Source organism: Nomascus leucogenys, chromosome 1a, assembly GCF_006542625.1.
Source record: "Nomascus leucogenys isolate Asia chromosome 1a, Asia_NLE_v1, whole genome shotgun sequence".
Classification (NCBI taxonomy): domain Eukaryota; kingdom Metazoa; phylum Chordata; class Mammalia; order Primates; family Hylobatidae; genus Nomascus; species Nomascus leucogenys.
This window is the reverse complement of record NC_044381.1, coordinates 71,596,327-71,622,837: the sequence shown is the minus strand read 5'-3', so window position 1 is coordinate 71,622,837 and position 26,511 is coordinate 71,596,327. Positions and strand designations below refer to the sequence as shown.

The 26,511-nt window shown below is 49.0% G+C and overlaps 1 protein-coding gene across 7 annotated transcripts in view; it reads right to left on the bottom strand.

Annotated features, from left to right (window-relative positions):
• Window positions 1-26,511, bottom strand: part of SAMD4A (sterile alpha motif domain containing 4A) — a 231,921-nt gene that overhangs the window by 6,143 nt on the left and 199,267 nt on the right. For 3 of the 7 annotated variants that reach the window (XM_030810793.1, XM_030810818.1, XM_030810800.1), the window contains 5 exons: window positions 22,479-22,564; window positions 16,735-16,871; window positions 11,799-12,000; window positions 10,407-10,533; window positions 2,450-2,533 (listed from right to left, as the gene is read on the bottom strand). In XM_030810793.1, coding sequence (XP_030666653.1) covers window positions 2,450-2,533; window positions 10,407-10,533; window positions 11,799-12,000; window positions 16,735-16,871; window positions 22,479-22,564 — 636 coding nt within the window. Of the gene's footprint in view, window positions 1-2,449; window positions 2,534-2,622; window positions 2,731-10,406; window positions 10,534-11,798; window positions 12,001-16,734; window positions 16,872-22,478; window positions 22,565-26,511 lie in introns of all 7 variants that reach the window. The other 4 variants (XM_030810805.1, XM_030810824.1, XM_030810813.1 and 1 more) reach the window with 2 other exon arrangements.

Here is a 26,511-nt window from a genome sequence, read left to right as displayed (position 1 = left end):
CCTCTTCCCATAAAAGGACTTAATTCATTAGCATACTGTCTCCAGCAAGGCCATCTTTCCTGGCATCTGGAAGGGGTCGGCCAGGGAGGGCACACTGCCACTGTGCCCAACTAGGCCACCCTGAACTTAATTTGCATTCTCTGTTCAGGAAACTGCTTACGAGGCTTCCCACCAGAGGGGATTATTGGGAAAAAACACAGCAATAAAAAGGCTTAGGAGATTAACAAGATGAAAACATTAGCAAAAAACCCATCAGTTCAGAGAGGTTTTCTGTAAAAATAGAACAGACTGAAAAAACGAAGTCTTTTCAATGAAAACCTTCCTTTAATAAAGAGCATTTGGTATTCTTGCTAATGATGATAATGTTAGTACTTAGCAGTTTGATATGAGCCTCCAAAATGCCAATTGTCTGAGATGTATCGAGCCCTGGGGGAAAAGGTCAGTTCTCCTTTTTCTTCAGTCAAAAGTAGTGAAAGACTGAGTCAGTCCCCCACCCAGCTGGCCACTGTCGAGCAGGGGAGCACAGGGGCTTCCCTCTTGGTGTCAGAGCTCTGGCAGGTGCCAGCTCAGGGGACTCACTCACCAGCTGCCATTCTAACTCTGGCCCCAGGGAGACTGTCATTACTACTTTTAATTGAGATATTTGCATATCATAAATTTCACCCTTTGAAAGTATACAATTCAGTGGCTTTTAGTATATTTGCAAAGCTGTGCAACCCTCACCACTTTCTAATTCCAGAATATTTTCATCCTCCTCCCTTCAGCCCCTGGCAACCACTCATCTACTTTCTGTCCCAGTAGATTAGTCTATCCTGGACATTTCACATAAATGGAATCATACGCTCTGGGTCCTTCATGCCTGGCTTGTTTTACTCAGCATAATGTCAAGATTCATCCACTGCGTCTCATAGGTTGGTACTTCTTTGCTTTTTAAAGGCTGAATGCTCTTTCACTGTATGGATACACCACATTTTGTTGAGCCATATTCATCCTTTGGTGGACATTTGAGTTGTCTCCCATTTCTCATTAGGGGGCTGCTGACCCAGTCTCCTCTATGAGGTAAAGATGAGCTGGCAGCACCTCCTGCCAGAGGTACGAGGGATGGCCCAGTGATGTTCCTGAGATCTGAATGGCCAAGGCAGAGAGCAGTGGCTCGCAAATGAGGCTCTTTATAGAGCTCTGGGGGAAGTCACAGAAGCGGCTGTGTCTTCCCACCATCTGTTTGGTGAAGTTCTGTGATGCCCTTGGAAGGCCTTCAGCTCCCCCTGGTGCTGAGGTCAGGTGGGTGTGGTCCCGGGCCACCACTTTGCTCCATGCAGAGCATTGATCTATTTCATCTTTGGTTTCAGGATAAGATTGTGTTTGCAGAGACTAAAAATCTAACAACCTTAGGTCTGGAGGACAAGGCTCTCTGAAGGGGCAGAGGATGGCAGTCTTTTCCCCACCACTGCCAGGTGGTGTACATCTTGGCTCTAGGTGTGCAGACCCCCCTTCTCTGGGTGGGTAAGTGTGTCTAGACTAGATAGGGCTATCGCTTCTCGGCCTTTTGGCTAAGAGCAAGTGTAGACTGGATAGGGCTATTGGAAAGGCTCATAGGAGGCCTCTCTGTGGCACAGAGCCTCCCAGGAAGCTGGCAGGAAATGGCAGACATCTCTTCTCTCCTCTGCCTGCCAAGCATCCTAAATATCCAGGCCCAGAGAAAGCTGCCCGCTTAGTACCAGGAGGGAGCTGAAGGCCTCCCAGGGCTGCTGTGACCAAGCATGACTTCCAGCCAAACACACGGGGGAGCACAGCTGCTTGTGGGGCCGCAGCCCTGCACAGCACAGCCCCCATTCCGGGCTTGGGCAGTGGATGTGCAGGCACCTCTAACTCAACCTGTCCCTGTCACATAGGAAAGGACACCTCAGCCTGCTTTGGGCACCAGGTGTCAAGAAAGTTGTTTGCAACCAGGAGATAAACAAGCTGGGTTTTCTGTTTTTCAAAAATTCTATTTCTAAGGCAAGCTGGGCTATGCTTGGACCAGGCTGGGGGATCTAGTGCAGAGAAGGGAAGCATCCAGTCTTGTGTAGGATATTCTCACTAACAGCCACGTCTCATGTCCCTGACTCCTCCAGGCCCGGCACTTGGCTGGGACAACTGCTGTGGTGTGATTCCCATGTGCACTGGGAGGTGGAGCTTCTGGGGACAGAGGGACAGCTTTGATCTCCAGGTCCCTGACTCACCTCCCAGAAAAGGAGGAGGAACAGGGCACTGGCCACTTGGCATGGTGCCGCTGGAAAATGGTCCAATAGTACCCTAAGGCCACTCTTTCTCCCTGTCCCCTGCCTACCCCCCTCCTTGTCCTCCCCCCATTCTCCTGAGCTCCTGCCACGGTAGAGAGAGCAGATGGCCAGTTCTCCCAGGCAGGCAGTAACAGGGACATGGGGACATGCAGGAAGAACACACTCACCTCCCAGGGCGTGTTCGGTCATACTGAGGCACAACGACTCCAGCCTGTTGTTGATGTCAGGTTCGGTCACAGGAAGCTGGAATTCTGCAGGGGATAAAGGGTTATGTTGGTGACAAGGAGGAGATAAGCAGGGTGCCACCTGGTTCCACCTGCAGGAGAAAGGTCTGGTGTACCTCCCTGGGAGGACTTGGGGACTGTCAGCGCTGGCATGGAAGGGGCTCCACTCAGGCTCAACCAATCTCTAAGGTCTGTTAAACACAGTCCACTGTGAACTTGGGAACCTGGAACAAAACGGAGACTAAAAATAGCTGGTCATGTCACAGTCTGTGCCTCCTCTGCTCAGAACCCTCCAGCGGCCTCCCATCAGAGTAACAGCCAACCTCCTGCCCTGGCCCGCGAGGCCCCGCATGATCCAGTGCCCGCATACAGCTCTCTCCTTCCTCTGCTCTGCCCCAGGCCCCCTCCTACCTCAGGGCCTTTGCACCGCTGTTCCCTGGGGTGGTTTCCATGGCTCTCCCTGCCTTCACATTTCTGGCTCTATCGTCTCCTTAGAAAGGACTTTGTTCCTCCTATGAGCCATGCCCCCACACTATCCCTTTCCCCTGCTTTATTTTTCTTCATAGCCTTTGCCCACAGCTGTCATATTTGATATTTGCATTCACTTTCTACTGTCCCCCTCCTCTGACCCCGCTGAGTGCTCACCTCATTGGAGCAGAACTTGGCTCTGCCCCTGTGCCTAGAGCAGGGCCTGGCACGCATCTAGAATGGGAGAGGAAAGCCAGGGCCCAGCATCCACCTCTTAGTGTGAGACCACGCGGGGGGCTTTAGGTGTGCGGACTCCTTGATCTGCCCAACAAGCCCAAGTGGGGTTCAGGGAGGCGAAGTCACACATCAAAGTTAGCCAACTAACACAAAGCTGGGACAAGGCCCTCTCTGACTCCAGAGCCAGGGCTCTGCCACCTGCCACAGCAACTGCAGGTGACTGTCAACACACTCAGCCTCGAGGGCCTCTAGAACCAAGGGCTGAGACACTCACTCTGCAGGCAGTAGGGGCTCGGCTCCCACTGCCCGATAGTGCTGTGCACATTCTCACCACAATCTCCCCTCTACCACCTGGAACCCCTCTCGTGAGCAGGAGGCAGCCTCTGGGAGCCAACTCCTCTCACCTGCTGGAGCCCTCACTGTCAGCACCTCCACAGGCCTCATCCGGTGGCGACTTTAAATGTCCTCAACTACCTGGAAGTGCCTTGTGGACAGTGATGATGCTTCCCTATCTCTCTGAATCTCCCACAGCACCCAGCCCTGGCCTTCTGCCTCATACATGTCTACTGAGTGAAGAAAAAGAGAAGTAGAAGGAAACTCTGACAGCTAAGAGTTGTGAAATCCTTTTTTTTTTTTTTTAAAGTTTTGTGACACTGGTTTGAAAAGAATTGCAAAATCCTACGGAGAGAGGCAGAAAAAAAGTCCCAGAGGGGGTGTCCACAGCGGGGTGTGTTCCAGGTGACCGAGAAGTCTCTGTGTTGCCACCACCTTCCTCTGCGAGCCTGGGAACCTGTTCCGTGCTGAGGGCCTTAGCTCTTCTACCTGTCAAGTGGGCAAAGCATCCCGGGGTTCCCCTGCAGGCCACTTGCCTGCTCCTTCATGTCTCCACCAAGGGAGCACATGGGGCCAGAGAGAGAAGAAAGAGAAGTGAAACGAAGTTGGTGGCTTGGCGGGATAGGAAGCTGAAACCAATGGTTAAACCAAAGTTTTGTTTTCCTTGATTTGCTATACATTAAGATAATCTCTGCAATGTGTGTTTCCCATTGTCAGCTAATTCAGAGGCAGACGCTGCTTCCGTTATTTAAAAATCTCAGAAGGCTGGCAAAAAGGAACGCTATGGAAAGCACCAGAGAGCTGACCGTGTTCTTCCTGACCCATGTTCCGGCATCGATGGGTTTGGAAGAAAACCGTGCCAATTCATGAGCAGACGGAGGCCGACTGAGCTTCCAGGGAAGTGGGGTGCCACAAAGAATGGCAAGAGTCTCCACCGCCCCCACCCACACTAGTTGCTGTTAGAGTAGGGTCGGGGCAATTAGACAATTCCAGGGGGAAGAGATTTTAGTATTTTCATCCATTCATGTGAAAATCATATGCATGCAAAAATTAGCAGTCTTCAGGGTGTGAAATCTATAAAATAGAAACACAATTTTATATATAGCGAGTTAGCAAATATGAAAAAAAACAAACCTCAGCAATTATAGCCATCCATATGCTCATTGTAAGATTTAGTTTACTCTCCAGCGCTCCCCTTTAAACAAACACTGTGGAGAGATTTGGATAAATAAAGATGCTCGACATTTGGAGAGAAGTGTTTCAGCTGCAGGATTTCTTGCCAACACGCAGCAAAATGCCATTTTCCAAGCCTGGGATTGCGTGTTCCAAAAAGGGGCTGAGAAACGCAGGGCTCTCCGCTCCAGAATCCCCAAACCTTCGTGGCTGCTCTTTTAGGTGGGAAGTGGGGGTGTTCACTTCTTCTCCCCAGCTCTTTGCTTCCATGCGCTGGGGAGCCGTGACCCCCACCACTCTGAGTGGCTCTGAAAAATTCTAAGTCTTGGGAGAAGCCCATATGTTCACACTGCAGAGTTTTCTAATAGTGTGACTTTTTAATTGTGTATTTGATAAAAACAGATCCATGCCATCTCGCCGCACGTATAAGACAGAAAGGCCAGCTGGGTGGAAAACAGCTTCCATCTCAGGCTAGGAATCCTCAGCTGTATGGGGCTGGGTGCCCCAGAGGGGCATTCGGGCAGCTCTTGCCTCACAGACCAACGTAAACCACCAGGCCAACCCTTGCTGTGGCTTCTGTTAACCCTGAGGGCCCGTCTCATTTATCCCAGGCCCCTGCCGCTAGCGGCCACGGACCAGGCAGATGGAGATGTGAGTCCTCAGGAAGGCAAAAGGAGAGACCCCTCTTTAACTGAGCCTCCTCTGCTCTTTCCCAAAGGAGGCATGTTTCTTCAGCTCAGAAGGCATCTCTGAGGACCAGTGTTCCAGTATTCAGTAAGGATCCCCAGTTTTGGAATCCCCAAGGTCTAGGCTGACTTGAGACATTAATTGTATCTTTTCAGAAGTCCCACAAGTATGGAGTAGTCCTGTGCGCAGGCCCAGGGTCAAGAAGATTCTGGAAGAGAATGCTACCCATCCTTAATGAGGTGCTGCTGCAGCATCCACCTGAGGAGCCCACAGGGCTTGTCCTTGGCAGTAACCGTCCATCCCTGCCGGGTCTCATGTGTGGCACCCACGGTGCAATTCCGCAGTGCTCTTTCTCCAAGGCACTGAGGGTAAGGAGCCAATTTCTTTGGGACTTTAGAATAAGAAACAGGCTGGGGCATTCCAGGAAAAATCTATAGAATCCCATTTTGCCAGTGACAGCTGAGGCAACTCTGTTGGATAACTAGAAAGGTGTGGAGTCTGGTTCACTGAGGAACAGGGTTGCTAGGAGGACAGAAAGCAGGGAAGACAAAAAGGGACAGAGCAGTGGGACCTGGTCTGCTGTGATGAGATGAGTAAAGAAGAAAAGAAGACAAGAGAACTAAGAAGAAAGGGGGAGGGTGGTAACAAAAGGGAAAGAAATGGCACAGGCAGGGAAGCAGAGGGGTGGGGCAGCAGGCAAGCTGAGGATGGCAGAGACGGCCGTGGAGGGTGGCAGGAGTAATGAATAGCATCCCTGAGTTGGCTATGGGAATGCACCTTTTCTCTGGTGGCCTCCTAACATTCCTAGGCCTGCAGAAGGTCAGTGCCTGTGGAGGTCCTCTGGGAGCAATGCTTTCACAAACAGTGATGGGTACAACATGGTATAAGATGATATTGTACCATCTTGCCCCAAATTGATGCTCAGAGGCAGAAGGCTGTGGGCCCACCTGGGTTCTTGGCTATGACAGAATTGATTTATTTATCAGTCTCCCTACCCATTGTCTGCCAGTCCTGAAAGGGATGTCTGCCTTGATTTATTAGAAGACATGGAGGAAATATTTATCCAGTACTGTACTTGGGTCCCTGTTCTGGTTTCTGCCTCTGCATGGCAGCCCCTTCCACTCCCTACTGGACCCAGTGCACCAATAACTCTCTCTCTATTCTTTCTAAAGGCAGTTCTCCGGAAGGAAATGAAAAATAGCAGCCTGGAGCACTGTGCTGCCAGATATATGCAGCGTGCTTATGGCAGAAGAATCCCAATTGTGAGCTGGTACTTAGAGGAGGTTTGCTGTGGTGAACAGGTAAGTCACACCATGAAATGCTGCCATGTGAGGCGCCATTGGACCCAGCTCACATCCAGCCGGTTCACTACCAAGGGTAGTTTGCATGTGGCTTTGGGCAAGGGAAGAATGAGATTTCCAGAAGGCTGTGCAGCCTACCCTTCCGAAGGTTTTCCTTTGAAGCCTGCTATGGGGTTCCCTGCCCTTTTCTGTTAGGCCCTCCAGGGGGTAAAGAACTTCCATCATCTACTGTTGAGCCACAGCCACTCTAAGATCCTCTCTGACTGGATCCCAAGGACAACTAAGTCCAGGTCAGTAGAAATTAGTTGCTTCCAAAATAATTTCCAAACCAGTTATCTAGTTGAGAAAACACCCTGCCTCCATGAGGAACGTGACCATTCGCACAGGCGCCACACTTGTTTTCTGGTGAGCATATTACACTTCGTAGTATTTCTTACTCATCACCGGCAATAGCCACCTGAAGGGTCTCCTGGTTGGTCCTAGGAAACAGCTAAAACTGGTCCATGTGAAGGTGGAGGTTGCAGTGAGCTGAGATTGCGCCACTGTACTCCAACCTGGGTGACAGAGTGAGACTCCGTCTTGAAAAAAAAAATAAAGCTTGTCCATGTGGGAATAACATGAAACACCACTCCTGAGGGGCCTCCAAGTGCCCGTGAATTGTGTAGAACCAGGAACGAGGGACACGTCCTGTAAACCCAAGCAAGGTGACTGATGAATTGATCCGCAACTTGGAGGTGGGTTCTAGCCCTCTGTCTTCTCTGTATGAGACGTTTAAAGTCTCCCATCAGTAGAGTTATTTTAGGTTTACAGAATCAAAGCAGCCTTCAAATGCACTGTAGTCTTCAAGATGTGCCCAGTTTACAATGGATTCTCTGAAGACATCTAACAGCCAGGAGGAAAACACTGCATTGTATAACAGTTTTCTGAGTATTTACTTTTGGGTTGGTTACACATCTCGATTTCATTTTGCGTTCACTATTACTCCTGTTCATGTACAGATGAAAGCCACTTTCTGACTTCCTGATTTTTGCTGTCCTGACATGATATTTGTAGGCTAGTTTTAGCGCCTGGCCACAAGCCCCGGGAAGTCTCCATAGCGAACCAGACTGCACTGCTTCGTGTGGAAAGGCCCATCTGCAGAAGAGGCTCTGAATCCAGGATGAGGACCCTGACTCTAGGATGAGCCTTCGTCTGGACCTGCTTGGAGGTCAGAGGTGTTGTCCCTGGGTAGGAGGCTGCCTCCTTGGGAGGAAGGAAAAGTCACTACAGTGATCTGTGGCCTTGACAATGATTGGCAAGGGCTGAGGAACCGCAACCCTGTGCCCTTAAGCAGGGACCTTCTGCAGCCTCCTTCCCCTTCAGTGAGGGATCCTGGGTCCTGGCCAGGCCCTGCTCTATCGTGCCCTTTATGCATGTCCTGGAAGAGGCACCCAGCATGGTGCTGAGCGTGCTGGGCAGGACTTAGGAGTGGCTCCTGTCCAGCGCTCAATGGTTTATTTGCAATCAGGAAATTTAGAGCGGACTTTTTCCTGTGCTTTGGCTGTTATTAAAAATGCCGTGTAAGGATCTTTAAGGCCTTGCTGGAAGTGAGTTTGTAATACTTGAGAGATTAAAAAAAAAACACTCAAAGGGTTCCAGAGTTTTAAGTCCAGTATGCGAAGCATATCATTTAGAGACTTGCAGGTAACTACAAACTGCTAAAAGGAGTTGCGTCTGTGGGCTAGGAAGGGGAGGGGAGAGAGACAGTCACTTTGCTCACAGCACTTCTGTATTATTTGATTCTTTAACCACGGGAATAAGAGGCTTCGCATGAAGAGTGAAAATGATATTAGGTTCATGGTTGCCCTGAGCACAAGCCAGCCACTTGGCACTGCTGTGAACTAGTGGAGGGGAAACAAAGGTATAGGTGGAAGATTCTATCAACAAACCCCAAGCGCTCCGGGACAACCCAGCTCTTAGAAAGGGGACTGTCTGGACCTAGTCTTCCCAGTTAAGATGGAGAAAGCTCAGGGAAGATTCAGTATGAACAAAGAGGAAGGCTGAGAACTGGCGAAAGTGTGGCAGGAAGGGAAAAAATCAAGAAGGCCTTGAGAAGGTATAAAGAATTGAAGACAGTGGTCACTCTGCTGGTGAGACTGAGGCCAGGGTGAAAGACTCATTCAAGGTGACAGATCTCCCTGTGCACAGGACCTCTTCAAATCTTGTCCAGATTCTCTTTTGTTGGGAATGGATTATACATAATTCTGCATGAAAACAGAGGGTGGGATGAAAGGACCCTGGGATAAAGCCTTCACAACCCCCAAATTTTATCATGTTTCTTCCCAGGAAGAAAAATAGCTACACATATAGAAATATGTGTAGTTATGTTTTTATATTTTTATAGTTTGGTGCAGAAATATAGAGAAAAGGAGCTTTAAAACAAAAGTGAGCAAAGAAGAGTTTTGGAAGTCAAGAAGCAATGTGAGCAGGCCTCTGCACTGGGTGGCTGTCGCTCCCCTCCCTGACATGCCGTTCCCAGCGGTGTGTCCTCTCCTTCAGCATCCTTCTCCTCCCTGGCCTCCCAATTCCAGCCTACGCCCCGCCCCCCATCCTGCACCCTCCTGTCTGACTTCTACTCGGAATCCCCCACATGGAGGAATCCCCCCAGGGAGAGTGGCCAGAGTCCAAGCTCCTCAACTTTGGATTCAAAGTCCCCCACCATGGGCCACAACCTTTACAGCTCCCTGGGTCCACTTTCTGCTACCTCAGCCCAGACCCTTTGGCCCAGCCACGGCTTCTGGGCCATGCTGTGGTATTCTGGACCTTTGCAGTCTTGCTCCTGGGTTCTTCTGCCTGTAACTCTGCCTTCCCTCTTTCCACCCTCTGCTGTGCCCTGAAGCTCAGCTCCAACTCCAAGAAGCTTCCTTGCCTATTCCAGGCCACAGTGACACTTCCCTTCCTTAAACTCCTACAGATAGGACTTACTAGACAGAGCGTTTCTACTGTCCAGGGCATTTTCCTACAGGTACAACACATCTCCGGTTTGCCTCCCTTGGGGCAGTGGGGGTGGGGGGGTCCATCCAGATAGGTGCAGTGTGATTGCCTGTGTGGCTCGTTATTACTCTTGGAGTCTACAAAGTCTACAAGCTCACTGCCTGCATAGACAAAGGGTTCAAGTATTCATTAGCTGTGCATAATTCCAACCACTCTGTCTGTTTTAGGAAGCAGAGTGAAAGCTGAAATTGATTTGAAGTGTGCTAAGTTGCTCTTTAACCAAGTAAAGGAAAGATGGCTGGTACAACAGTCATCACTTTGCAAGAAAAGCCCAAACCAGGGGGAAGGTCTCAGCATCAACAGTTTTCTCTTTCTCTGTCTCACTCTCACTTTCTCTTTCCACACACACACACTACACATGGAGCCCTCCCACCTCCCCACCACCAAAGCCCTCTTGTGCTATCTCTGGTTTAATCAATCTAGAAATATAACTAGTATCAAAAATATCCCCATCAGATTGCAACCAACTCTGGGGCTCCACATGCTGGCTCTCAGCCAAGCCGCCGCTATTCATGCTGGCAAGGCACAGTTTAAAAAAGGAAAGGCTTCTATAAGCTCCAAAGAATGCACGGTGACAGTCGGGGCTAAGCACTTTCTGGCTGGGTTTGCTAGGGCATCTATTTTGGCCTCCCCCCTGTGTCAAGGGGACGTGAAGCGCTGGGCCCTACCTGGCTGCTGGAACATCAGCATGTTCTGTGGGGAAGTGTGCACGGGCAGCGAGCGGGTCCTCTGGACTGAGCTGTGGGTGCGGCTTGGCATGCTATTGCTGCCCCCGGGGTTGGCAAACCACAGGTTCTGGTGAGAAAAGCAAAAGGGGAACTTGTTAGTTCAGCCCCACTGGGGTGGAGAGCAGAGCCACCAGCAAGAATTTGGGAGGCAAAGATCCCAGGAGAACTCTAACTTCTAGAAAAGGGGCTTGCAGGCCAGAGCTAGCATCTGCATATTTATAGAGAGAGGGTTTAGATTCCATTCACTGTAATTTCTCTTCACCTCCTCAGTGCTGGCCTTGCTGTAAGCCTCAGCTTCATCTGGACACCTCTCTCCCTATCTGCAAAACTCTTTTTATCCCATTTGTTGCTTTTGCTTTTTCCCTGCCACTTTTCTAGGAAATGGGGGAGTTCTATAAATGTATGCAATGAAGAGCACAAACTATTTCAGGGCTCTGATTTTTTTTTTTTTTTAGATTCTTACAATGTACTCCAAAGCGAGGGGGAGAGAAAAGAACCTCTCAGCTGGCAATGAGCTGGCACAACTCAGCTTGTGTGTCCCAGCAGTGACGTCTTCTTGAACTGATCTGGGGGTTGGGGACAATGGTCAGAAGATGGGGCTTTCTGGTACCCTGGGGAGTGAATCCTGCCCATCTTGCTTGAAGCCCTTTTCCTGTTTTTAAGCTGATCTGTCATCCCTTAGTTTCTCCTGAGACCCCAGAACCTCAGACCTACTTGTGTCCCTCCGATCCTAATCCCCACCCACAGAGCTTCGAGAAGCTCTGGGCACACAGGCGGAAGGCACTGGGCAGGGGTGGGGCCTGGGGCTAGAGGGGTATGAGCAACGGGCCAGAGAAGTCAGCTCTAAATTGCACAGCAAGAACCTCTGGGCAGGCTGAGAATGTGTTAACTTTCCCCCTGGCACACACTCTCAGATTTTGTCCTGTGGATGCTCCACCAGAGCTGGGATTGAGACAAGGGAGCTTTTTGCCATGGATAAAAAGGGAAAGAAACTTCTCTAAATGCCAGGCTCTCCTGGAACCCAGATTTGGGTGGTAGAAGGTCAAGCATGGGGCAAAGAAGGAATAGGTCTTGCATTTCTTTCTAAAGGTCCTCTTGTGCAGGGTCCCTAAGGTTAAAGTGGTCCTCTGGGCATCCTAAGCACAGCTATGGGGTTGCTTTATCTCCTAGAGAACAACGCAAACAATGCTGTTACCTCTGAGGAATGGTGGCAACTGCCCCCAGCATACTCCCCCTTGGCCTCTCTCCCCACCCTGGGGTCACCTGGGGGGACATCTGCAGCCTCGGGCCTTGAGCTTGGCCATCCTCCTCCTTCCTTGAGGCAGAACAAACCTGTCTTCCTTGTTTCATGATGGTGGGGGCAGCTGTAGTGTTGCGCTGGTTGGAGCTGACGAATCCACTGGTGCCCAAGAGGCCCAGGCGGGCAGAAGGGACGTTCCGAGAGGGGATCTGGTACTGGCGCGGGTTCCGTCTGCCCATGCCGCCACCCACAGAGCCAGCCGTCGGGAGGGAGTTGGACTGCCCAAAGCCTCGACTGTGAGAGCCAAGAGAGAAGGAAGAGACTATCAGTCATTATTCAGCCCTTTTTAAGTCACAGGCTTCCCAAGGGATGTCGCCTTGGAGGTCTCCTCACATTTTTTTTTTTTTTTTTTTTGAGACAGGGTCTCAGTCTGTTACCCAGGCTGGAGTGCAGCAGTGAGATCTTGGCTCACTGCAGCCTTGACCTCCTGGGCTCAGGTGATCCTTCTATCTCAGCCTCTGGAGTAGCTGGGACTACAGGCATGTGCCACCATGCCCAGCTAACTTAAATTTTTTTTTTTTTTTTGTAGAGATGGAGTCTCACTATGTTGCCCAGGCTGGTCTCAATTTTCAGGCTCAAGCGATCTTCCCAAATCAGCCTCCTGAGTAGTTGGGACTACAGATTTTTATGTTTTTGGTGGAGACAGGGTCTACCATGTTGCCCAGGCTGGTCTGGAACTCCTGAGCTCAAGTGATCCTCCTGCCTCGGCCTCTCAAAGTGCTGGGATTACAGGCGTGAGCCACTGCACCCCGCCTCTGCTCACATTTTGACAGTTATGAGGCCTACGGGGAGCTATGTGCCAGCAAATAACTATAATTAAAACAGCAGCTAACATCTGAGAGGCTATATCACACGCAACTTCCTGGGACTTCAACATTATTTTTTGATCCTTGCAACAACCCTATGAAGTAGGTGCTCTCTCTAGCTGGAGAAGTAAAACAGTGCCTAATCCTTGTGCACAGGTCACACAGCCAGCAGGGGGCAGCGCTGGCACGCAGGCTCAGCAGGTTCACCAGCACTCTGCCGCCTTGCGCCTCCCCGCCGCATCTTCTCCAACCCATGTTGCTGCAGATGAGGACACAGGTCTTGAACACTCACATGCTTTCGAGAGGCCACATAGGAAGAAAACAGCAGAGTCAGGGTCAGAACTGGTCTGACTCCTGTCCCAATGCTCCCTACTTTAATCCTATCATTGTTTCTGCTCAGCCTGTGTGGCGGACTTGGAGAAGCCCGTGAGGCCCACCAGGATGTAAGCTCCATGTCTGTCCTCATCCATCCTGCATGTCCGGTGCCTGAATCAGTTTCTGCACAATGAATGCAGTTGAATGAATGAACCAATGAGTCTCTGCCATCATGACACATCCTCAAATGGGAGAGCTGATGCCACCTGTGGGGCGAGGGATCTAAGGTAGGAGATGATGTTTGCAAGTGTTCTGGACCTAGGACACAGACTGCCTTCACTTCACAGGCCCTCCCTGCAGAGTCGGCTGCGTAAGGGCCAGGGCAGGTCCATGCTTCTCCTGGGTCCGCGCAGGGAGGCTGCCAGAGCCCCTAGCATCACATGCAGATGCCGGCGCTCCCGCTGGCTTGGGTGACCTCAGCACTGAAGAATGCATCCTCTCCGACACGCCTCAGGTCCGGGAGGTTATACAGCAGCCGGCAGGGTTTCAGGAACCAGCACATTCTTTCCAAGAAGAGTCAGCTTTAGTCATTCACGGATGTTGAAGTCGAAATGCTTTACCTCCAGTGGCCACAAGATGGAAGAGATCTGCTTTTCCAGCGACACAGGGGAGGTTTGTACCAAGCCTGTGGGGAGACTCCGGGAAGCAGGGCTGACGTAGTTTAACCAGTTGAGGGTGATAGGGGCCTGCAGAACAGTCATTTCCTGAGAAAGAGAGCTGTGCCTGTATGTAGGGGGAGGGGCATCTGAGCCAGCAGTGCAGATCTCAGAAAATGTTTCTCTTCTCCACAGAATTCCTAAATTTCCTAGGGGGTGAAGTGGCAGGAAGGAGAATTCTGGGCTTGTGCCTTTCTACTTCCAGGCTTTGGTGGCCAAGGAAAGAGTTCTAGATTCTGGTCAGAAGCTCATCTAAATGTGGTGAGGAGGACACTCACAGGTTCTTGGTATCTTTATCTTGGCCTTTCTTCCTTTTTTCTCCCATTTTCCCTTTTAAAAATTTCGTTTTTATTTTTATGAAGGCTGAAGATTTTTTGGTTTGAAAGAACTCAGGGCCAGGAGGGGTAGAATAAATTTCACATGATGAGAGACCTCCTTCGGAGGAAGGACAATCATCTGACTACCTGAGGTAGAGACAAGGGCTGAGTGTTTTTTTTTGTTTGTTTGTTTGTTTTTTTGTTGTTAATGACGAAAACTAGTCCTTTGAGTTCTGAAGTCAGAATTTTGGCCACCTGGTAGATGATTCAGTATTCTGCTATGGTTTTTCCTTATTTAGCGTGGATAGCGTTTTCTCACTTTCCTTTTTGGTTGGATTTTTAAAAAGTTATTTCATATGCAAAATACAGAGTCAATGAGTGATGCTAAAATGATTTGTGCTTCCAGGAAGGCAAGACTGAATTCTTAAGCAATATAATGTGGGAAGAGGACTCTGTTATGGGATACTTAGTCACTGGAGAAAGGAGGGATCCAGGGACTCTTAGGACTCAGCTGTATAGGGGAGGGGAGTAAAGCGTGAGAGTGGGACGTGATGAGGGGAGAATTTGGCTAGGCCATCTTTTTCCTGATGGGACCCTTCGAGGGTTATTACAAGGCCAGCTTTGCAGAGGGTTGCCACTGCTGGCAACCACAGTGAACGCTTGGGTTACTTAAGATCACTAGGCTTAATGAAATCATCAATGCTTTCTGGGGAGAGGACAAAGTGACAAAAGCAAGTTTTCCTTTCTCATTCTCTTGCCTTACCTTTCTAAATCTGATTTCATTACACTGAAATGTTGAAATGCATGAAAAGTCTTTGATAAAGTAACATTAATAAGAACCAATTAATTTGGGATTTGTGATAATTCAAGCAGGGGCTGGGTTGCAGTTACCTTTGTATTATTGGAGAAACAGGTCTTCAAAGCAGATTAATAGCACAAAAAGATCCCAGAGGAAATACTTATGAGTATAAAACATTTTCTAGCATTTTAGTAACATCCAATTGAACATCCACAAGCGACTCATTCTTATCTAATCCATAAAAAGAGGTCCGTTAGGACTCCAACCTGGCAAACCTTGGGTTAGCCCAATCCAAGTGTTACTAATACACTGGAGAGGTCAAGGTTCATGACCCCTGCTCCACCTTCAGAAGGCTCTCAGATGTGGACCTATGACAACACAGGGCTGACAGAGGCCAGGGTGGGACTTTTGGAGGAGCAGCGAAGAGCTTAAAAGCCCCATCTTCATCTCCAACCTCCGAATGCCTTCTTCCTCTTGGAACTTGTCTCCCAGGGGCCTGGTGTTGCAAGAGGAGTCTGGAACCTTTTCTCTTCACCTGGGAAAAGTATTGCTGCTCTTAGAGAAAAGCCACTTGGGATGGGGGTAGGCCCCAGGGCAGGAGGCCAAGGAAGCAGACGTTGCCTTTCATCTGGGCCATTGGGAATCCTCAGGGCAAAGAGGTAGTCTAGTCCAACCCATGAGGGTTGGCAACCCCAAGAGGGCTTGGGGCCAGGGAACTGGTCCTGAAGAGTGTTGCTTTACCTGAACCATCTTTTCTGCTCATCAGCCTGAGACCATGAGAGTTGCCTGGCTTCCATAGGGTTAAAAGCATGGAGCTGGAGCTGGTGCCAGCCTGCCTGGTTCAAATCCCCGATGCTGCTACCTATGAACTTGTCTGTAAACTGGGGTTAACAACAGCAGCTCTACCTCACATGGTTGTCACGAGGATTAAATGTATTACTATTCTTAAAGTGCTTGGATACCACTTGGCATATGTAAGTGCTAAGTAAATGTTTGTTTAATAAATAAGCGTTATATATGCTGGAATGTGATCACACTTCAATTTTAAAATTAATCTTTCATGAAGTCTTTTCACAAACTTCAACTGGCCTTATCTCCCTTAAATACAAAATAGTGATGTTTTAAGGCACACTTATGCAAATAAATGCCCCAAATTCTAACACCACGGGCAGAGAGCTTCTATACATGCACCGAGAAATGAAATGAATTCAGAACCTTTCAGGTGCAAGTGAAGAAATTATCTGCTCATGTTTTAAAAGTGTAAAATAGCATGTTAATTTTTCAGGATGTTTACATTCTCATTCCCTTATGTCCCAACAATTCCCTATCATTGTTTAAGGCTTAACCCTTCCTCTACCCTTAATTTCTCCCACAAATTGTCACTGCAGTTCATCTTTAATATGTAATTAGATTCCTCAATTTAAAACTATATTAAGGTAATGGGTTCTAAAGTACAACCAGGCTTATTTTTAACTGCGTGCAAGAAGCTGAAGTACTATGAAAAAATCAAGAATTGTACTGCTCCACTATGAGACTGCAGACCAAAATAGACTAGCACTGGGCTCTTCACCCTGCCACCAACTATAATTAGCTTGTCTACAGCACGAAGGGGGAAAAAAATCACACTACCACTTAAGGTGCTGATAGAACAACCCATTTTTATCCTTTCAGATCCCCTTTTTGTGGGTAAGCCATCCTGTGTTTTGCCTGCATTTGTTAAATCATACCCACTCTCCCCTCTGATACCCATCCGGACTCTTACCATCATTTTGACAATGCAAGCTGAGTTACAAAAGCTCACATTCAGCTGTTCGCCTGGGAATGCTCACTCTCACAGCCTTTTCCCAGCCCCACCTGTTTAAGCAATGCAATTTGGAACTTGGAACTCGCCACAGGGCATCTTTGTGAGTGAACAAGGAATGGTGCCCTGCCATATTCCTGCCCCAGGAACCGAGGTAGGCAACAAGGCGCCAGGGGAACCACTATGCATTACAAAGAATGAAATCCCAACATACTTTCTTTGCTGTCGATATCCTGATATGTCTAGAAGGGTTTTCCGAGGGAAAGACCGAAAGAGCTTCTGCACCTGCTGTTTCCATGACAACAATCTTTTTTTCTGTGTCTCTGTAAATGCCTGCAAAAACAAACAGGACTTTTAAATGGGTGATGCAGCCTGGCATTAGAGGGAGAAACATGCAATTAATAGAGGAAAACATTGGAGTCTCTGCAGTTGCCTTTTCTTCACCTGTTTCTAACCTGGTCCAAACGTAGTCAGTTTAATCTGGGAGCTGCCCTATTTTGAAAATTTAAGTTTCAAGCATTGGAGGTGCTTGATAAGGTACATGCATCAAACTGTCGACAACCCTTATTTTAGGCTACATTTCTGGCAGATCCATACCCACATTCCCCCTCCCTCCTGACTCCACTCCGGACTCTATTTATCAACCAAGAATGAATTGCAAAATTGATTGTTGAATACTCTGGCTTTTGCAGGCCCCCTGCATTTTCATAATCAATGAAAATTCTCAACCACTCCAAAAATCAATCTGCTTGATGGTGTGTGGTCACCCTAGAGTGGTCTACAGGGTGTCAGAGAATGGACTATATTCTCTGTGTTTCAGGGCTTTGCTGAGAAATCTCCAGTTAATGGGTCTCTTGCCTTACAAAAATTCCAGTGTGCCAGTCCTGACTTAAACCTTCTCTAAAGTTTAGGAAAATATGTAGGTCTGATGCCTTCAGAACTCTTTTCTAGTAAAACTGGTGTGTGTGTTTTGCCTACCGCCTTGTAACAAACTCTTATCTATGTTATATTTCCTTTTGCGTTTAGCCTTTGTACTTGCCACAGACTAGGAAAGGACTTTACGTGGGTTAGGAGTCTCCAAGGCAGGAACTCTCAGATTCATGATATATTAGAATCACCCAAGGAGACAGTCAAAATTCAGATACCCGGGCTCCCTTCCACATGCCCAGAGCCTGATTTAGTAGATCTGAAGGGGATGTCTAGAGAGTTTGTGTTTGTAGCAAGTGCCCTGGTAATTCTGCTGCAGGTAGAGCATGAACATGGGGTGTTCTAGATGGTGAGGACCCCACGTCACATATGAATCCCCTGCCAAGTGACTAGAACTGTAACTTAGAACACGTGCTGTGGGAAGTCCATGTGATTTGATTGATTCACAGTAACAAGGATGGAGAGAAGATTCCGAAGTAGTTTTGTCAATAGGGCATGAATTCCTTTAAGTAGTCATAAAATATTACTCAGTAACAGACTAAATGACTAGTTCCCATAAAGGAAACAGATTCCTTAAATGGAGAAAAAAAAAATGACAGCTTAATTGTCTCCCAATGATGCTTAATCTTTAAGGACCTAAATACCAGGAGAGCTCTGTGGACAAAAGCAGAAGGATGTTAATCATGTGGCAGAAACGTCATTGAGGACTTACAAACCCCTTCTTCCCGGGTGACCTTAGCCAGATACAATTAAGAATATGCATCAAGACGGGCAAGGAGGCGAGGGCGTGGCTGTCCTCCACAGTCCTTCTCATTGGCTGGTGATGCTCCCTGCATGTCCAGCTACGCACGAGTACCTCTGAAACTGGGCAAAAGGCAAGCGTTTCTGCTGGACTAACAGCGAGAGGGGATCATTTCTGCTTGTGACTGGCTTATTCAGCCACATGTTGTGTGAGGACACATGTGGGCATGCTGGTCAGGGTGACCTGGGGAGGAGAGTTGTGGGCCAGAAGGCTCTGGATGCAGATGGGCAGGGCTCGAATCCCTGCACGACTTTATGCATGCCCCTCTACCCAAGCCTCAGTGCCTCCTAGAAACTGAGGATAATATCATCTCCCTCAAAAGGATGTTGTGAGAATGAAATAACACATGAAAAACACTTAGAATACCTGGAATGTGCCTCACTCTTAACAATGTTTCAATAGATGCCACTCACAGGTGTCACACTGGGGTTTTGTTTTGGACTGCACAAACCGGCCGTTTGGTGGTGGTATATGGCTGTTCATTGCATTAGGTATTCAACGTGACCTTGAGCTCCAACAATAGCACACAGCAGATGACTTCAAGGCCTCTAAACTATAATACTGAGCTGGTCTGGTGCCAGCCTAAAGGACAACTGGCCTGAGTTTCCAAGTGACAAAGGAGTAAAGGGCTCATTTCATGGATGTGCTTCCTAAGACATCATTACAGACATGACATCTTCCCTGGTGGCAAACAGCATCCAAGAAGGTGGGAATGTTGGCACCTTCCCGGGGAGGTCAGCGCATTCCCTGAGCACCTCAGTGGGCAGCGGGCTCCTTTCCTTCAGGGCTGCAGATGGCAGCCAGCCCATTAGCAGTGCTGAGTGAGAGTGGGGGCCGGTTCTCAGCTGGGGGTGTGGTGCTCGGTTGTGGCTGGCTCCAGGAGTTTCTGAACACTGGTTCCTGGCCTACAGGGGAGTGCTCAGTTATGAGGGATCTGCATTGGCTATGATGCCCAACATCTCACTGCAGCCCCCTCCACTGGCAGCCCCAGGTTGGGCTGGGGAGCAGTTTCCCAAGGGGCCTGGAGGGGAAGGGAAGGCTTCATGCCCAGCAACTGCCCAGGCACCCCTAGTCACCACTCCAGAGTTCTGGCCCTCTCAGGCCTAGACCAATGCATCTGTCTGGAGGAAGATGGCTATGGTGTCCCAGCGTATGTGGCTGGATGAAAAGGCTCATAAAGAGGCAAGAGCTCATCTTCCCAGAGCCACCTCAAGACACAGCGAAGTGCCCAGAGGCCTGGGATTATAATTCAGGAGTCAAAGTGACTGGTCTCAGAAGTAAAATTCAGAACTTTCCTCTCCTTCCTTTCATGACTCTGGGGACTCGGTCCCTCCATCCCGGGAAGGAAGGGAGGTGTCCTGGCCCACTCAATACCTTCCCCGCTCCCAGCCAGCTAAGGAACAGCGTGTCCGGTCTATGAATGGGCGTCCTGTCTCTCTGCGCCCGGGTGAACCTTCTTCCAGGATGGAGGCTGTGCGCCTCCACAGGGCCTCACAGGCAGGGTGTGTTCTACCCACACAGAATAACCTGAGGCTGTGGAAAATTATTCAGATGCTTTTCCTCTCTCTCAAAGTAAAATCGTAAAAAGCCCTGAACAACATTTTCCCTTCCAAAGCAGCACGCAGGCCCCTCCATCCTGACATGAACTTAGCAAGCAGACATCTCACCAGCTCCTTCCTGCCGGGGGCCCCCAGCCACGAAAGGCCCCTCTGGGCAATCAGAGGAGATCACTTGGGGCTGCACGGAGGTAAAGGGGAAAAAACAAAACCAGAGCCAGGGTACCCAGGGAGGACACGCAGGATGGCAGGAAAGCAAGAAGCGTCAGGCCAAAGTTTCAGGGCTGCCGAGGGACAATTAGGAAGCCTGTGGATTGTTTGGCACAGGCAGCTGGAGGACTCATTATTTCTGTCTCATGGGCTCAGCTGTCTTGAGGCAAGGTGGACAGTACCTTGTCCTCCAAGATCAATGCTGAGAGCGGGCGTGGGAGAGGAAGCAGAGTTCCGGTTTGCTTTTATCAGAGGCTGAAATCCTCCCCATTCCGTCTGCCCCAAGCCACCCACAAATGTCCTACTTCCCAACAAAACACAGAGCCCTGCAGACATCACCCTCTTCTGCCTCCTTACGAACCGAGTCTCTACCACCAGGACTCTCGCTTGCCTTTCAGGTCTCAGCGTGGAGAGAGTTCCTCCACAGAAATGCCCTGTTCTGGCTCCAGGTTCGGTGCCTGCTGCTGCTCCTCCTCTGTGCTCCAGGGCACACAGGGATGACCTTATCAGAGGCTTTCTCATCATGGCTATAATGGCCTGTTTCTTTCTGTCTCACCCCTTCCCACACTACTGTAACCTGCCTAAATCAGGACAGGGCCTGGGTGCTCAGTAAGTATCTATGAATGAACAAGTTGTAACATTCTTCACTGTGTTCTTGCCTTCTCTTCCTTTGTCGCTTTTTCCTGGCCAAAACAAGTCCAGTGTCAGGACTGGAAATAGAAAACGATTAGTCAAGCTTGTGGGGAGAAGCCCTTGTCCCTGAAACAAAGTCACAAATAAGCCTTCAGTACAGGCTTTTGACAGTGCCTGGGTGCTCTAGGGAAGCCATTAAAGAGGGAAAAAAACATTTTTTTTCAGTGAAAAGTCTAGAACTTTGGTACAGTTAAACATTTCAGAGGATGGCATGTCTGAGCCCCCGACCTAGGCGGCTGGTCACTGTAGTCACACTGACAGCTTTGGCCAGAGCCGCTTGGGCACATAAGAATCCATACTTATGTTTCTCCAAGAGGAGAAACTGCAAAAATGAGGGTTTGGGGAAGTGGGGAAGGGGGAGCTGGGATGGAATCCCAGAGGGGGACTGTACCCTTGTATGTGAAGTGTGGGTAGTGGGTGAAGGCCCTGAGAACTGAGTGAGACCTTCAATAGCACAGGGCCCATGTGGCAGCTGGAAGGCTGAGAACATCAGAGGGAAGTGGAGAAGGGGCCTGGCCGCTGTGCTGGGCGTCTCCCTTCACCGGAGCCTACTGGACTCCTGGAGTACTGGCTGCCCATGCAGCAAAGGTGAGGAGGCCTGAGGCCTTTACTATTTTTTTTCCCCCCGAGACAAGTCTCACTCTGTTGCTCTTGCTGGAGTGCAGTGATAGGATCATAGCTTACTGTAGCCTTGGCCACCTGGGCTCAAGCCATCCATCCTCCCACCTTGGCCTCCCCAGTAGGTGGGATTACAGGCGTGCGCCACCACACCTGGGTTTTTTTTTTTTTTTTTTTTGTAATGACGGGGTCTTAATATGTTTCCCAGGCTGGTCTCAAGCTCCTGGCCTCGAGTGACCCTCCCACCTCGGCCTCCCAAAGTGTGGGGATTACAGGTGTGACCCACCGCCCCGGCTCCCTTACTATCTTATTCTCACATTGAAATCCTACAAAAAGACTTCGCCACCCTAGGATTATCTGGTCCCAAGTTTTCTCTAGTCTAGGCCTTGCCGCTGTAGCTCTTTGTGGGGAGGGAGGGGTGCCCAAGGAGCCACTGGAGTTTTAGGTCTGAGGTGCAACTCCCTCTCCCTACATGTCCCTCAGGGACAGCCACCAGTGCTGATGGCTGCCTAGCCCCGCCATGCCAAAGGGCCTGTCTCACTCTGTATATGAAGACTGTGCCTGAGAGTCCGGTAGGCACACCTGCAGCCTGCCTCAGGCCTTCTCCAAAAGGATATATGGCAAATACGATTCCTACAACAATCACAAGCCCAAACACACACACACACATACACATTCATTATCTATTTATGGGCTCTCTTTCTCCCTTCCTCTCTCTAGTTCCCTAAGCTAAAAGGCAAGAGTTCAACACAAGATTTTTAAAAGACCTGACAACGCCCAGGGCTAAGCAGCAGGCCTCATGTGTTATCCTCCGAGGCTTGGCCACCCGGGTCTGCTTCCCCAGCCAGAAGTCATCTCAGGCGTTCGCTGCACATCAGAGCGCTCAGTCTGGGCAAATCTTTGGACAGCAAAGTAATGTTCAAGCTGTGTTTGGGTTTGAGGCTGTCATAGCCTAGTTCTGCCCAACCTATTATTAATAACTGTCCACCACTCAAAAACAAGTTGTTGGAGACTAAAATGATCACATCACAGAAACTCTGAGAACCTTTGACTTCTATCAATATTTGTATTGATAGAAATATTGTAAGTATATATACTTTTTAAATCTCTAAGCAATAAAAAAATGGTTTTGTAAAACCTGTCACTACTCACCTCATGAATTAGACACTTGTCTATGAGCTGTAAATAGGAACTTATATTTTCCTCATCAGGTCTGGAGACCAAGAGCTGTGTGCACACTGTAATTAAAAAGAAAAGATGAATTAGAAAAATGCACCCCTTTCTAATCTCTGGGACCTGACTCTCATTTCCCTTCAGGTCCAACACTCTGAGAGGTATATGTGTCTGCGGCTTTATGTAAGGCTCACAAAAAGGCCAAGAGGATCCTCATTCCACAGAAGTCAAAGGCTGGGTCACCATGGGAGCCCTTGTCTCGAGAAGTCCCTTGGGTTAATTCCAGTCATGCCATTCTATGTGAAGTCTTCTGCAATAAGACACTTCGTGAGAGGAGGAACACAGCAGTGAACAGTGGCATCCTGAGCTCAGTCTTTGAAAGTGGCTCTATGTGAGGGGCTTCAAAAGTATCCAAGACCCTGACACTGTCAGAGAGCAGCCTCCGTGATTTTATGAATGAGTGCACACCCCTCGCCAGGTGCAGAGGCAGTGGCGTTTGTGTTTGGAGGAACGAGCTGGCACCTCCTGGAGACGGGGAGGTGTGTGGGTGTGCACATGTGCAGGAGGCCTGCTACTCACTCCTCAGAGGGTGGCTTTCTCAGAGTGATATGCACATTTATGCACACACAGGCGCAGGCTCACCTACACACTCAAGTCAGTGCTAAATAGGATGGAACAGAGTTAGTCTGCGGGTAGAGTATACATACACACTGGGTTTCTCACAGCCACGTTACCGTGGCCTATTCTGGTCTCATTGTAGAGGTGACGATTCCCCGACTTTCCTAGTCGTGTTTACAGGGCCACGGTGGAGATGGGCAGACAAAAGGAGTCAGCCAGAGAGTAAAAATGTCTGACACTCAAGGAGACCAAGCTTGAAACCTGGCATCATACTTGATTCCTCCCTGTCCCTAACCCTGCATGGCTGATTGGTCACACAATCCCATTTATTTCTTGCCTTTGCACAGAGACTTTCAGTATAACATTGTTTGTCATAACAAAACCTTGTAAACTACCTCACTGCCTGTTAATTGGGACTTTTTAAAATACATTATGGTTTATGCATACAGTGGAATAGTATGCCATCTTTAAAAAAACTTTGAGATGGTGCTATTTGTACTGATAGAAATATTGTAAGTATATATACTTTTTAAATTTTATTTTATTATTTTGTTTTTGAGAGACAGGGTCTCCACTATGTTGCCGAGGCTGGTCTTGAACTCCTGGGCTCAAGTGATTCACTTCAGCCTCCCAAAGTGCCGGGATTACAGGCATGAGCCACCGTGTCCGGCTATAGTATTTTTTTAAAACCCACCAGCCTATAGAAAAGAATGTAAATAAGGCCTGCGTGTGTATAAAAATGAATATTTGGCTGGGCGCGGTGGCTCACGCCTGTAATCTCAGCACTTTGGGAGGCCAAGGCGGGCAGATCACGAGGTCAGGAGATCGAGACCATCCTGGCTAACACGGTGAAACCCTGTCTCTACTAAAAAATACAAAAAATTAGCCGGGCGTGGTGGCAGGCGCCTGTAGTCCCAGCTACTCGGGAGGCTGAGGCAGGAGAATGGCGTGAACCTGGGAGGCAGAGCTTGCAGTGAGCCGAGATCGCGCCACTGCACTCCAGCCTGGGCGACAGAGCGAGACTCCGTCTCAAAAAAAAAAAAAAAAAAAGTGAATATTCATGTGCTTATGTATGATGATGAAGGTTCTGAAAGGATATCCCAAAACTTAATAGTAACTATCCCTGGGAATGAGGATGGCAGGGTTTGGGGTTGGGGGAGGGTGGTTTTCCACTTTCCACCATGTTGTTAATTTGAATTGTGTATGTTGAGTGTCAACTGGGGTTACAGCTTCCTTTAACGTGGGCAAAATATAAAGAAGCAGGGCCATAGCACTGTGGGTCTCTCGGGAAGTAGGGCAATGTACCGCGTGTTCAGTAGCTGCTCCACTTGGGCTTGGCAGAGCTGTGTCTTCACCCATGGGGAAATCTGTTCTAATCCAACACAGCTAAGGGGTGGGTGGGGGAGAGCGAGGGCCCACCCTGGCCATCAAGCTCCAAGGGAAGCTGTGAGTCATCTCCTCCAGCAGATTACTATGAATTTAAGTCTTTTTTTAGGACATGCCTTAAGGTGGGTGGTGGAAGGGTGGGGGTTGTTCTTACTGCAAACTTGGTTTTTTAAAATGGTCTGAAATATTGGGCAATAACAGAGAAAAAATTGTTCTCCCCTTCCAAAGGAAAAGTGCCGGCATTACCACATGTTAAAAAATAATCAAGATGTCTTGTAAGACACCCAATCAAGCATAAATTATTCTAATGGTGGACATTTTCAAGGATATGGAAATAAGGGTCTGCCCCAGAGAAGGCAGAGAGTAGCCCAGGTAGAAAGGGGCGCTCTTACCCAAAGGACCACGCTGTGGATTCTACCCTCCCCGACAGGCGTGCACCCAGCATGTATGCTTGGATGGTCTGTGGGAAGGCCTAACTTTAGATACTGGTGTCATCCCTCAATTTTTGCACCACCTACTTATGAGGCATCTACTGTAAGCACTGTGCTACAAGCAGGGTATTGAGTAGCTATTAAAAGTGGTCTGTGCTGCAGACTAATGAAGATACACTCAAGCAAACAGGCAATTACAATCTAGTGTGAACTGGGCTAAGACAAGGAAAGTAAAGGGGGACGTGGGGCAGGTGAGAGGGGGTACCTCACCCAGCCCAGTGGATCAGCAGGCTTCCTGGAGCACATGAGGACTTGGCTAAGACCTGGAGAAGGAGGCATGACCCAGGTGAAGGGAATGGGGTGAGGAAAAGAGTGTTATAGGAAAGGCTGTCCCATGTGGATGTGCAGTCTGTGCACTGCACAAGTGCATGCCAATGTGAGTGCTAGCAGTGCTGTGTCCACCCAGACAGGGCACCATCTTGTAATTCACATGAAGGCTTTGTGTAAACTAGTAGGGGCCTAAGTTCTAGGCAGAGGGGAGGTATGCACAAAGGCTCAGAAGCCAGGAAAATATGCAAACTTTTAAGAACTCAAAAGATACAAAGTCTGGAGTGTAGAATGGAGGTGGTAAGGGCCGTGGAGGTAACAAGGACGTGTCAGATGACACGTGACTCTTTAGGTTTGGATTTTGTCACCTAACAACAGAGAGAACCATCACATGAAACTTAACCTTGTTCTATCTTGAGCTGATAAGAAGGCACAGTGGTAACCATGTGCATGATGGAGAGACTGCAGGGTTCAAATTTCAGCCCTGCCATCAGCTGTGTAAGCTCAGGTGGGCTAATTAGCCTGTGTGCCTCAGTTTCCTCCTCTGTAAAATGGGATAACTCGGGGATTAAGTAAGCTCTATAGGTAAAGCACGGAGAACTGTGTCTGCTACAGAGGAAAAGCTAAATAAACGCAAGCTATTCGTACTAGAGCATTTCACACGGCAGGCCAGCCGTGAAGAGAGAACATAAACGCAGACATGGGAGAACGAGAACAAAACAGTTCCATGCCGGGAATTCTCCAAACCATGGCCACATCTGAGAACACTTTCAGTGGTGAGGAGAGAGGCCACTGCCAAGGCTGGCATCTTTCTGCACAGGGAGATCTTTGGGCTCTGGCTAAAGGCGTCTGTGCCCCTTCAGTTTGTCACTCATTTTCTGCCACTTTTGCTTTGGGGAGAGGGTGAGATGCTGAGTGAATGGTTTGTTCCCGAAATCATCTTTTTCCGAGTCCTTCCCACCTTCCTCCTGCAAGGGTCCACTGGCCCAATGAGCACTGTAATAAAAGGGCTGACATCCCCTGGTCTGAGGGATTTGGGAGAGAAAGGAGCCGGGATTAAGGAGTAGGTCTCCTGGGGTCACAGTGATTGCAGTTCAAACCCAAAAGGCTTAATCTCTCTGAGCTGCACTTTCCCTATCTGTAAGATGGAGCTAATGATGTCTACTTGGACAGGGAATTTATCCAGCACTCAGGGGAAGCCCCCAGGAGCCTGTCGCTCTGGTTAGTGGTATCCGAGAAGAAAAAAGAAA